Source organism: Doryrhamphus excisus, linkage group LG15 (assembly GCF_037039965.1).
Source record: "Doryrhamphus excisus strain RoL-2023G ecotype Guam linkage group LG15, RoL_Dexc_Guam_v1.1, whole genome shotgun sequence".
Taxonomy (NCBI): Eukaryota; Metazoa; Chordata; class Actinopteri; order Syngnathiformes; family Syngnathidae; genus Doryrhamphus; species Doryrhamphus excisus.
The window spans coordinates 18,209,068-18,221,861 of record NC_136371.1 but is presented as its reverse complement, the minus strand read 5'-3'; the positions used below and the strand labels follow the sequence as shown (position 1 = coordinate 18,221,861).

Below are 12,794 nucleotides of genomic sequence, written 5' to 3'. Positions count from 1 at the left end.
ATGCTCATAATGTTCATAATGTACATAATGATCATCATGTACATAATGATCATAATGTACATGATCATAATGTAATTAATGTTCATAATGTACATAATGATCATAATGTACATAATTATCATAATGTACATATGTACATAATGTTCATAATGATCATAATGTTCATAATATTCATAATGTTAATAATGTTGATGAGAAAATGAGCAACTTTGGTCTCGTAACCATGGTGATATAGCTAAAATGGCTACGCTTGTTTCATAGCTAGCTAGCCTGCTGGCTAGCTAAAAAGCTCCAATAGAACATTCCTCTTCCAATTCCAAATAAAAAGATCCAAACGTTCCTTCCTCGTGTTGGGCGGCTTAGGGAGGGAACAAGGAGTGAGGAGACGAGAAGGAAGTGTAAGAATCAAAACAGGAAGTGCTGCGTTCTGTAAAAATGGAACATGACGCTTCAGTGGACGTGTGAAAGTTGGCCATTCCAAACCGGAAGACACGCGGGGAACTTTGAAAGGAGGAAGTGAGGAACGTCGGCGAGGCTTCCACGAACAGATCCCGACCTTTCATCTTTAGGCCAAAGGTTGCTGCCCAACTTGGTCTTTGTCTCACCTGAGGGAGGTCCTCCATGAATCTGTCCACGCCGCCCACGCTCTCCTTCTTCTTGGGTCCTAAATCGGCCATCCTCTGGTCCGGGTCCGCCCGCCTGGAAGACCCTTTTCCTGCCTGGAAGACCCTTTTCCTGCCTGGAATTTCCTGCCTGGTCTGATCCTCTCGCTCAGGCAAGGTGTTGCAACCTAGTTGGTGTGTGTGTGGCAAGGCCACGCCCACTTTGTGCTCAGGTATGTCAGGCCCCTCCCTTCTCTCTACCTTTTAGTTTTCCCCTCGGGGGCGGGACGGGGGGACGGGGGGTGGGGGGGTGTCATGAATCCTCACCAACACATTTAGACATGCAGTATTTCCTTACAGTATTTGGGAGAAATACTACCTTTGACTTCTTACTAAAAGTTTTACATCTGAATTCAGCACATGAAAATAAAATGAAATACCTACTTACTTATTTACTTACTTATGTACATACCTACCTACTTACTTATTTACTGTACATACTTACTCATGTATTGACTTATTTACCTACTCACTTACTTTTCTACCTACTTCATTCCCTACATACTTACTTACTAACTCATTGCTTTTTTACTTACTTCCTACTTACTTACTTACTTATGTATTTATTTACTTACTTACTCACTCACTTACTTTTGTACTTGCTTAATTCCCTACATACTTACTAACTTATTGCTTTTTTACTTACTTCCTACTTACTTACTTACTTACTTACTTATGTATTTATTTACTTACTTACTCACTCACTTACTTTTGTACTTGCTTAATTCCCTACATACTTACTTACTAACTTATTGCTTTTTTACTTACTTCCTACTTACTTACTTACTTATGTATTTATTTACTTACTTACTCACTCACTTACTTTTGTACTTGCTTAATTCCCTACATACTTACTAACTTATTGCTTTTTTACTTACTTCCTACTTACTTACTTACTTACTTACTTATGTATTTATTTACTTACTTACTCACTCACTTACTTTTGTACTTGCTTAATTCCCTACATACTTACTTACTAACTTATTGCTTTTTTACTTACTTCCTACTTACTTACTTACTTATGTATTTATTTACTTACTTACTCACTCACTTACTTTTGTACTTGCTTAATTCCCTACATACTTAGTTACTAACTTATTGCTTTTTTACTTACTTCCTACTTACTTACTTACTTATGTATTTATTTACTTACTTACTCACTCACTTACTTTTGTACTTGCTTAATTCCCTACATACTTACTTACTAACTTATTGCTTTTTTACTTACTTCCTACTTACTTACTTACTTACTTATGTATTTATTTAGTTACTTACTCACTCACTTACTTTTGTACTTGCTTAATTCCCTACATACTTACTTACTAACTTATTGCTTTTTTACTTACTTCCTACTTACTTACTTACTTACTTACTTATGTATTTATTTACTTACTTACTCACTCACTTACTTTTGTACTTGCTTAATTCCCTACATACTTACTTACTAACTTATTGCTTTTTTACTTACTTCCTACTTACTTACTTACTTACTTACTTATGTATTTATTTACTTACTTACTCACTCACTTACTTTTGTACTTGCTTAATTCCCTACATACTTACTTACTAACTTATTGCTTTTTTACTTACTTCCTACTTACTTACTTACTTATGTATTTATTCACTTACTTACTCACTCACTTACTTTTGTACTTGCTTAATTCCCTACATACTTAGTTACTAACTTATTGCTTTTTTACTTACTTCCTACTTACTTACTTACTTATGTATTTATTTACTTACTTACTCACTCACTTACTTTTGTACTTGCTTAATTCCCTACATACTTACTTACTAACTTATTGCTTTTTTACTTACTTCCTACTTACTTACTTACTTACTTATGTATTTATTTACTTACTTACTCACTCACTTACTTTTGTACTTGCTTAATTCCCTACATACTTACTTACTAACTTATTGCTTTTTTACTTACTTCCTACTTACTTACTTACTTATGTATTTATTTACTTACTTACTCACTCACTTACTTTTGTACTTGCTTAATTCCCTACATACTTACTTACTAACTTATTGCTTTTTTACTTACTTCCTACCGACTTACTTACTTATGTATTTATTTACTTACTTAATTCCCGACATACTTACTAACTCATTGCTTTTTTACTTACTCACCTATTTATTAACTTGTGTATTTATGTACTTTCTCACTCACTTACCAGCACATTTACTTTCATATTTACTGACTGACTTATTGACTTAATTACCCACATACTTATGTATTTATTTACTTACTTGCCTACTTGTACTGCACCTGGTTGCTAGCTCACCTGCTAACTCGCTTATTTACTTACTTATCCATTGGCCTACATACTTGTTTATTTAATTATGTGCAGACTTAATTAACAACATACTTCCGTAGAAACGAGTCCGTGTCCCGCAAACAACGCATGGAAAAGCTTGATATTCCCACATCCTGAGAAGTGTTTTCCCCGGCTCATCCCTACCTTTGGCCTTTTTCCTCATATGGTCCTATTCTCCTGGGAAACTGCTTTTGATTGACATATTTTATTGCCATGTGACCCAGGGATTGTGGATGGACGCTTTTCTACAGCCGCAGCTTGAAAAAGACAAGAAATCCCCGCTTTTAACTTTTGGGGGAATCCCTGCAACAGTCCTGGGATGGAAACAAGAGTAGCACTTCCTCCTTTTTACATACGCTCTTATGCACTATTTATTCCTTCAAATATCTAATATTGCATTTACCCAACTCATTGCTTTTCTTTCCTGCTATTTTATTCAATCATTTTAAAACAATTCCAATAATTAACAATTATTTTAACCTTACAAAATGTACATTTTCTACTGATGTTGTAGCAAAAATATAACCAACAGAAGAAATGGTTAGAATTGCCCATCATGGCAATGACATTCATCATAACGGCATTATAAATATGCTGCATATGGTAATACACTACGTATTATTAATAGTAGTATTATATTCAAGGAATTTCCCTTCCTTTCCGGAAAATGGTCCCGCATGCTCGGGCAGTGGTCACGTGACTGTGACGCCTCCTCTGATTGGCTCGCCGTCCTCCTTCTCAAAGGCGCGTCCGGTCTGCTTTTCATTCTAGGGACCGACGCTAAATGGGAAGCAGTGGAATTGGATCCCTGACCACCAAGGAAACAATGACGGTGGTTATGATCGTCATGGGGACGCTCGCGGTGAGTTCGCTAACTACACTAACTACACTAACTACACTAACCAGGCTAACCAGGCTAACTAGATTAACTACGCTTACTAGTTATTTAGCAGTTAGCTCTCTCTTTATTCCTACAAAAGACGCACATCTTAATTGTTGCAAACTTGTCAATGAAACACGATCCCTTGACGATCCTTTGACAGCGAGTAGCAAACTTGGTTATTCCCAAATTTGCCATCGTCTGTTTTTACTTTCACTTTGACTCCACTTTCACTTTGACTGTCGCTGTTCACTTCTCAGTGGGAATCTCATCTTGGTCTCCGTCTTGTGTTAGACAACATTAGTCCGTCCTAAAGGATTCGAAGTATGCTAGTTAAATAGTAACATACACCTTTAGCAAAACAACACAGTCAATATGTTTATATATTTATTCATCTTTGGTAGCTAGACTAGTTAGCCTGAGCGTGTATTTATCCCTTTATAGCTGTATCTATCTGCTAGCTTGTCAAGCTAAGCTATGATACAGCTAGCTTGTCAAGCTAACCTATGATACAGCTAGCTCGTCAAGCTAAGCTACGATACAGCTAGCTCGTCAAGCTAACCTATGATACAGCTAGCTCGTCAAGCTAACCTATGATACAGCTAGCTCATCAAGCTAAGCTACGATACAGCTAGCTCGTCAAGCTAACCTATAATACAGCTAGCTCGTCAAGCTAAGCTACGATACAGCTGGCTCGTCAAGCTAAGCTACGATACAGCTAGTTCATCAAGCTAAGCTACGATACAGCTAGCTTGTATAGCTAAGCTATGATACAGCTAGCTCATCAAGCTAACCTAGGATACAGCTAGCTCATCAAGCTAAGCTACGATACAGCTAGCTCATCAAGCTAAGCTACGATACAGCTAGCTTGTATAGCTAAGCTACGATATAGCTTGCTCGTCAAGCTAAGCTACGATACAGCTAGCTCATCAAGCTAAGCTACGACACAGCTAGCTCGTCAAGCTAAGCTACGATACAGCTGGCTCGTCAAGCTAAGCTACGATACAGCTAGCTTGTATAGCTAAGCTATGATACAGCTAGCTCATCAAGCTAACCTAGGATACAGCTAGCTCATCAAGCTAAGCTACAATACAGCTAGCTTGTATAGCTAAGCTACGATACAGCTTGCTTGTCAAGCTAACCGACACAGCTCGCTCGTCAAGCTAAGCTACGACACAGCTAGCTTGTCAAACTAAGCTACGATACAGCTAGCTTGTCAAACTAAGCTACGATACAGCTAGCTCGTCAAACTAAGCTACGATACAGCTAGCTCATCAAGCTAAGCTACGATACAGCTAGCTTGTATAGCTAAGCTACGATACAGCTAGCTTGTATAGCTAAGCTACGATATAGCTTGCTTGTCAAGCTAAGCTATGATACAGCTAGCTCGTCAAGCTAAGCTACGATACAGCTAGCTTGTCAAACTAAGCTACGATACAGCTAGCTTGTCAAACTAAGCTACGATACAGCTAGCTCGTCAAACTAAGCTACGATACAGCTAGTTCGTCAAGCTAAGCTACGATACAGCTAGCTCGTCAAGCTAAGCTACGATACAGCTAGCTCGTCAAGCTAAGCTACGATACAGCTAGCTTGTCAAACTAAGCTACGATACAGCTAGCTCATCAAGCTAAGCTACGATACAGCTAGCTCGTCAAACTAAGCTACGATACAGCTAGCTTGTCAAGCTAAGCTACGATACAGCTAGCTCGTCAAGCTAACCTACGACACAGCTAGCTCGTCAAGCTAAGCTACGACACAGCTATCTCATCAAGCTAAGCTACAACACAGCTAGCTCATCTAGCTAAGCTACGATACAGCTAGCTCGTTGGCTCATGATGTATTATTAGGTGAAGCTATACAACATACTGTACATGTACTGTACAGATCTTTGTTAGCTGGCTACGTAGCTAGCTAGCTAGTTATAATTGGGCGTATTCTAAATAACTGTTTGATAAGCTAACGAGCACATCACATATTGACCAACCCAAGAATGTTAGCATTGATTGGCCATGGAGCTAAAAGCCCGGGTGGCTCGTTGGGGCACTTTTTGAATGAGCGTGGGGCACTGCCCCACCTGCCCCCATGTTGAAATTAGCCGTGGTCCCCCGAGCCGCCCCCGACCAATCACGTCCATGTTTGTGGTTCAGGGCGTGACGGCGGCTCAGCCTCTGTGCGACCCGCTAACTCAGAAACGACGCAACGGCGAGTGTTGCCAGATGTGTCCGCCAGGTAAGAACACAGCAGATCTTTTTTTCGTTGTTGCGCTAGCCGTCATGCACGGCTCAGTCCATGATGCCATTCTGATCCCATCCCAAAAGGAATGCTGTTTTCCCGTTAAAATATCCCAACCGAGTTCTTCAACCTCCGACTGCATTTATTTCCCTTTTCAATTCATGAATGATATCATTTCATAACATTTATATCTTTATGTACCATATGTCACAGCTATAAATAATAATTCCATTTCATGTTGCTACTAAACTGCAGAGAGACCCAGGCATCTATTCACAATCCGGCCGTTTTTGGATCAGTCTTATTTTTTTATAATTTGTTTCTCAGCTTTTTTTTTGTTTAGATCTTTTATATTTTTTATGATCATTTTGCAAATTGATTTAAAATGCAGTTAAAAAAAATACTAACCATTTTTATTTTTTTAATTCATTTTATTGCTCAACTGCAGAGAGGCCCAGGCACATATAAACAGTATGACCGTTTTTGATGATATACATTTTTTATAATCATTTTTACAAATAGATTGATTAAAATATACAATATTAAAAAAAAAAAAAATTTTTTTTCATTTCATGTTATGCTAAGCTGCAAAATATTTGTAATGATCATTCTTCCAAATAAATATCCCTCAAAAAGGGATAACGAGGTGCTAAGTTGGCTCGGGATGAGGAACGCTGCCATCTCCTGTCCGGAGTCAGAAGTGCGGGCAGCTACACATGGATGGATGGATGAATGGATGAGTGGATGAGTGGATGAATGGATGAATGGATGAATGGATGAGTGGATGAATGGATGAATGGATGAATGGATGAATGGATGAATGGATGAATGGATGTGCCGTGCGGCTAAGCTAACGTGATTGTGATTGCAGGCACCAGCATGTCGTCGTTGGGAACGTGTGCGGAGCCTCTGTGCCCCCCCTGCGACCAGGACGAGTATCAGGACGCGTTCACCACCGAGGCCAAGTGTAAACGACAACCGTACTGCGACCCGAGTGAGACCTCCCGGCTGGCAAAAGCGATAAAAAAAAACGCAAAAACGCTCCTCTCCAATGTGTGTTTTTCCATCGGACAGATAAAAACTTGGAGTCGGAAAAGCAGAAGAGCAAACGGGAAAAGAGCGCATGCGTTTGCCAACGTGGATTCCACTGCTCCAGCGACGCCTGCCTCACCTGCGTCCCCCACGGCTCCTGTGGGCCCGGGTGGGGGGCGCTGCTTCCAGGTGACCGCCCTCCCAGTCTGGGATTTTTGGGTGCTCCTGGGGCCCCTGTTGAGTGTTTGTGAGGTTTCCCTGTTTTTTTTTTACCAGAAAAGAGCATTTGAAGCAAGTTGAAAAAATGAAAAAAACGACATACTAACCCCTTACGTTTTTTGTCAAAAATTAACGCCCCCAAACTCTGGCATTTTATGCCATTTTTTTATGCTTCTGGGGCCCCTGTTGAGTGTGTGTGAGGTTTCCTCCATTTTTTTCACCAGAAAAGAGCATTTGAAGCAAGTTGAAAAAAATGAAAAAAAACGACATATCTTTGTTTTTTGTAAAAAATTGATGCCCTAAAATTTTGTCATTTTATGCCATTTTTGGATGCTCCTGGGGCCCCTGTTGAGTGTGTGTGAGGTTTCCTCCATTTTTTCACCAGAAAAGAGCATTTGAAGCAAGTTGAAAAAAATGAAAAAAAACGACATATCTTTGTTTTTTGTCAAAAATTGATGCCCTAAAATTTTGGCATTTTATGCCATTTCTGGGTGCTCCTGGGGCCCCTGTTGAGTGTGTGTGAGGTTTCCTCCGTTTTTTTCACCAGAAAAGTGCATTTGAAGCAAGTTGAAAAACTGAAAAAAACGACATACTAACCCCTTACGTTTTTTGTCAAAAATTGACGCCCCAAACTCTGGCATTTGATGCCATTTTTGGGTGCTCCTGGGGCCCCTGTTGAGTGTGTGTGAGGTTTCCCTGTTTTTTTTCGCCAGAAAAGAGCATTAGAAGCAAGTTGACAAAATGAAAAAAACGACATACTAATGTCAAAAATTGACGACCTAAAATTTTGTCATTTTATGCCATTTTTGGGTGCTCCTGGGGCCCCTGTTGAGTGTGTGTGAGGTTTCCTCCGTTTTTTTCACCAGAAAAGTGCATTTGAAGCAAGTTGAAAAAAATGAAAAAAAACCCGACATACTAACTAACCCCTTACGTTTTTTGTCAAAAATTGACGCCCCCAAACTCTGGCATTTAATGCCATTTTTGGATGCTCCTGGGGCCCCTGTTGAGTGTGTGTGAGGTTTCCCTGTTTTTTTTTCACCAGAAAAGTGCATTAGAAGCAAGTTGAAAAAATGAAAAAAACGACATACTAACCCCTTACGTTTTTTTTCAAAAATTGACAACCTAAAATTTTGTCATTTTATGCCATTTTTGGGTGCTTCTGGGGCCCCTGTTGAGTGTGTGTGAGGTTTCCTCCGTTTTTTTCACCAGAAAAGAGCATTTGAAGCAAGTTGAAAAAATGAAAAAAACGACATACTAACCCCTTACGTTTTTTTTCAAAAATTGACACCCTAAAATTTTGGCATTTTATGCCTTTTCTGGGTGCTCCTGGGGCCCCTGTTGAGTGTGTGTGAGGTTTCCTCCGTTTTTTTCACCAGAAAAGAGCATTTGAAGCAAGTTGAAAAAAAATGAAAAAAAACCCCGACATACTAACCCCTTACGTTTTTTGTCAAAAATCCCAACTCTGGCATTTGATGCCATTTTTGGATGCTTCTGGGGTGTTCTCTTGTCATCAACTTTCAACGTTTTATTTCACTTCTTGCCAGGGAATCAAACCCACGACACCGTGTGCCATCGATGTCCCGTAGGATCCTTTTCCAACCGGACCTCGTGGGACGCCGTCTGTACGCCATGGACCGAGTACGAACTACGACTCTTAGTAGTTTGGCTTGAATACGTAGTATTATGTAGTATCATGTAGTATCAGTTCTAAGTTTTTCGTTTCCTTACTTAAGTCATATTTTTTGGGGGGTTTATTTATTCGGGGTGCAGGTGTGACAGCGGGTACCAGGTCGGGCGAAGCGGGTCGGACAAATCAGACGTGGTGTGCGGTGAGTGTTTGCCGCCGGCGATGCTTGCTTGCTTGCTTGCTTCCTTCCTTCCTTCCTTCGTTTCCACCCGCAGCTCCTCTCCGCCGTGAGACGCGTCACTCGGTGTGGTTTCTGTGGCATCGTCACCTTTCAGCCGCACGTTACACATCGCCCTGACGAGCGCTCGCTCTGACGCTTCTCTGCTAGCTAAGCGCGGTCACCCTCCGCATGCGCTCGCGTCGTGATTGGACGGACCTGCCGTGTGGTTGAGTCCTCCCTCCTCGGCTGTGTTGCAGAGAGGAGGCAACGTCAGCACGTCGTCATCGCCATCTTTGGTGGTCTACTTGTGGTTGGGGTGGCCTTGGTAGCCGCAGCCACGATCTGGATCTCAAGAGGTACGTCTCCTTCTTCTTGGTGCTCCTGAACACACCGTTTTTACCACCCAAAAACTGAACTTGAAGTTGAATAGAATACCAAAAACACAGCTGCCCCGTGTGAGGATCGAACTCGCAACCTTCGGATGTTATGATGTCATCTACATTGTCATGTTTTCCAAAATAAGCATTTTCACATAAAAGGTCATATTTTTCAAGAATGTTTTCAAGAACATTTTTCTTGAAAAAAATTCACAAATATTATTTTTTTTATTGTAAAAACATTTATGGTATTTATGTATTTTCTTGAAATACTTGAAAAATAAAAAAAACATAATATTGAATGTTTTTTTTTGCTATTTATTTTCTAGAAATTAATATTTTCTCAAAAAGTATTTTCAGGAAAAAATCCATTTAATAAAAAATGTGTAAGGTTATACATTTTCCTCAATTTTCTTTCTAATATTCCTTGAAGTTGTGATAAGTTATTTTCCAAAAACAAATCATACATTTCCGAGACTGACGCTATTTATTAATGTACGGGTGAATATTATGGAGAAAATATTTAAAAAACATCAATCCACATCAATTTTGAGAACCATGAAAGCTTTTTCTTTCAAATGCTAACTTTTACTTTGTGTTTGCCAGGTGGAAAAGTGGGGGCCACAGGAAAGGTAAAACGGTTCCCCACACCGTGAACGCGTCTATCCATGTGTGGCAGATCCACAGTGCGTGCGTGGCGTCCACAGGGCTGCGTTGAGGCGTGTGTGCAGCGTGACGACGACCCCCCCAGAGAAGAGAAAGCCCTCGTCGACACGCAACCGGCACGGGACGCACTTCCGGAAGACGCGGAGGACGGCAGGACGGGGGTTCCTGAGGAAAACGAGGACGGGCCGAGCGCCGCCGTCCCCGGGGGTCTTCTCTTCACAGATAACGGAAACTACCTGACGCAGGAGAACGGTAAAAGCGAGGTCCTCTCCCGCCAGGAATCCCGAAGCGGAACGTCTTTGTGAGCCGCCGTCCGTCGCCAAGCCAAGAATTCCCTTTGTTGAAACGGCTCTCAGCTTGAACTAAATTGGTGTTCTTACTTGGATTCTTCTACTTTTATCTTTTCATTGGATGCATTTCAATGTGTGTGTGTGTGTGTAAAACCAAATAAAGTACGCTAACAAAATATATCTTTTTTTTTAAAACCAGTGGCAGCTTCCATTCATGTAATGAATATTGAACTTATTGATAATATGAACTTCAGCAGACACTTAACATCTCCACTTAAGACTATCAGGCTAGGTGCTAACATGCTAACATTAGCATACTATCATTTTTTTTTCATTTCCATGAACGTTAACTTTAGTAGAAATGTAACGTTATCATGCCAGGTGTTAGTATGCTAACATGCTAACATTAGCATAATAGACTATTTTATAATTTTTGTGAATACAAACTTCAGCAGACACTTAACGCTATCATGCTAGGTGTTAGTATGCTAACATGCTAACATTAGCATAATAGACCATTTTATAATTTTTGTGAATACAAACTTCAGCAGACACTTAACGCTATCATGCTAGGTGTTAGTATGCTAACATGCTAACATTAGCATAATAGACCATTTTATAATTTCTGTGAATATAAACTTCAGCAGACACTTAGCGCTATCATGCTAGGTGTTAGTATGCTAACATGCTAACATTAGCATAATAGACCGTTTTATAATTTCTGTGAATATAAACTTCAGCAGACACTTAACGCTATCATGCTAGGTGTTAGTATGCTAACATGCTAACATTAGCATAATAGACCATTTTATAATTTCCGTGAATACAAACTTTAGCAGGCACTTAGCGCTATCATGCTAGGTGTTAGTATGCTAACATGCTAACATTAGCATAATAGACCATTTTATAATTTTAGTGAATATAAACTTCAGCAGACACTTAGCGCTATCATGCTAGGTGTTAGTATGCTAACATGCTAACATTAGCATAATAGACCATTTTATAATTTTTGTGAATATAAACTTCAGCAGACACTTAGCACTATCATGCTAGGTGCTAGTATGCTAACATGCTAACATTAGCATAATAGACCATTTTATAATTTTTGTGAATATAAACTTCAGCAGACACTTAGCGCTATCATGCTAGGTGTTAGTATGCTAACATGCTAACATTAGCATAATAGACCATTTTATAATTTCCGTGAATACAAACTTCAGCAGGCACTTAGCGCTATCATGCTAGGTGTTAGTATGCTAACATGCTAACATTAGCATACGAGACCATTTTATAATTTTTGTGAATATAAACTTCAGCAGACACTTAGCGCTATCATGCTAGGTGTTAGTATGCTAACATGCTAACATTAGCATAATAGACCATTTTATCATTTCCGTGAATACAAACTTCAGCAGGCACTTAGCGCTATCATGCTAGGTGTTAGTATGCTAACATGCTAACATTAGCATAATAGACCATTTTATAATTTCTGTGAATATAAACTTCAGCAGACACTTAACGCTATCATGCTAGGTGTTAGTATGCTAACATGCTAACATTAGCATACGAGACCATTTTATAATTTTTGTGAATATAAACTTCAGCAGACACTTAACGCTATCATGCCAGGTGTTAGTATGCTAGCATGCTAACATTAGCATACGAGACCATTTTATAATTTTTGTGAATATAAACTTCAGCAGACACTTAACGCTATCATGCCAGGTGTTAGTATGCTAACATGCTAACATTAGCATAATAGACCATTTTATAATTTTTGTGAATATAAACTTCAGCAGACACTTAACGCTATCATGCCAGGTGTTAGTATGCTAACATGCTAACATTAGCATAATAGACCATTTTATAATTTTTGTGAATATAAACTTCAGCAGACACTTAACGCTATCATGCCAGGTGTTAGTATGCTAACATGCTAACATTAGCATAATAGACCATTTTATAATTTTTGTGAATATAAACTTCAGCAGACACTTAACGCTATCATGCCAGGTGTTAGTATGCCAACATTAGCATACTGGAATAAATTTTTTTTTTTCCAAAATCACCGCCCCCAAACTCTGGCATTTTATGCCATTTTTGGGTGCTCCTGGGGCCCCTGTTGAGTGTGTATGAGGTTTCCCTGTGTGACAGTTTGTCTATGTTCCTTGTCTGGGCTTTGGTTTCCTTCTCAGACACTCTGATTTTGCATTGGACTTCCTGTTTTCCTGTGTCTGCCTTGGTTGTCGTTATGTCCCACACCTG

General features: G+C 39.5%; 1 protein-coding gene across 4 annotated transcripts in view; it reads left to right on the top strand.

Annotated features, from left to right (window-relative positions):
- cd40 (CD40 molecule, TNF receptor superfamily member 5) overlaps positions 1–10,723 on the top strand; it is a 39,173-nt gene extending 28,450 nt beyond the window's left edge. Inside the window, exons 1-10 of one of the 4 annotated variants that reach the window (XM_058051657.2) lie at positions 417–835; positions 3,758–3,848; positions 6,014–6,095; positions 6,970–7,092; positions 7,173–7,319; positions 8,894–8,987; positions 9,120–9,178; positions 9,454–9,552; positions 10,180–10,205; positions 10,281–10,723. In XM_058051657.2, the coding sequence (XP_057907640.2) occupies positions 3,771–3,848; positions 6,014–6,095; positions 6,970–7,092; positions 7,173–7,319; positions 8,894–8,987; positions 9,120–9,178; positions 9,454–9,552; positions 10,180–10,205; positions 10,281–10,544 (972 nt within the window). In that variant the 5' untranslated portion in view covers positions 417–835; positions 3,758–3,770 and the 3' untranslated portion in view covers positions 10,545–10,723. Of the gene's footprint in view, positions 1–416; positions 836–3,757; positions 3,849–6,013; positions 6,096–6,969; positions 7,093–7,172; positions 7,320–8,893; positions 8,988–9,119; positions 9,179–9,453; positions 9,553–10,179; positions 10,206–10,280 lie in introns of those variants that run through there. The other 3 variants (XM_078796505.1, XM_078796507.1, XM_078796506.1) reach the window with 3 other exon arrangements.
- The last annotated feature ends 2,071 nt before the right edge of the window (positions 10,724–12,794 follow it).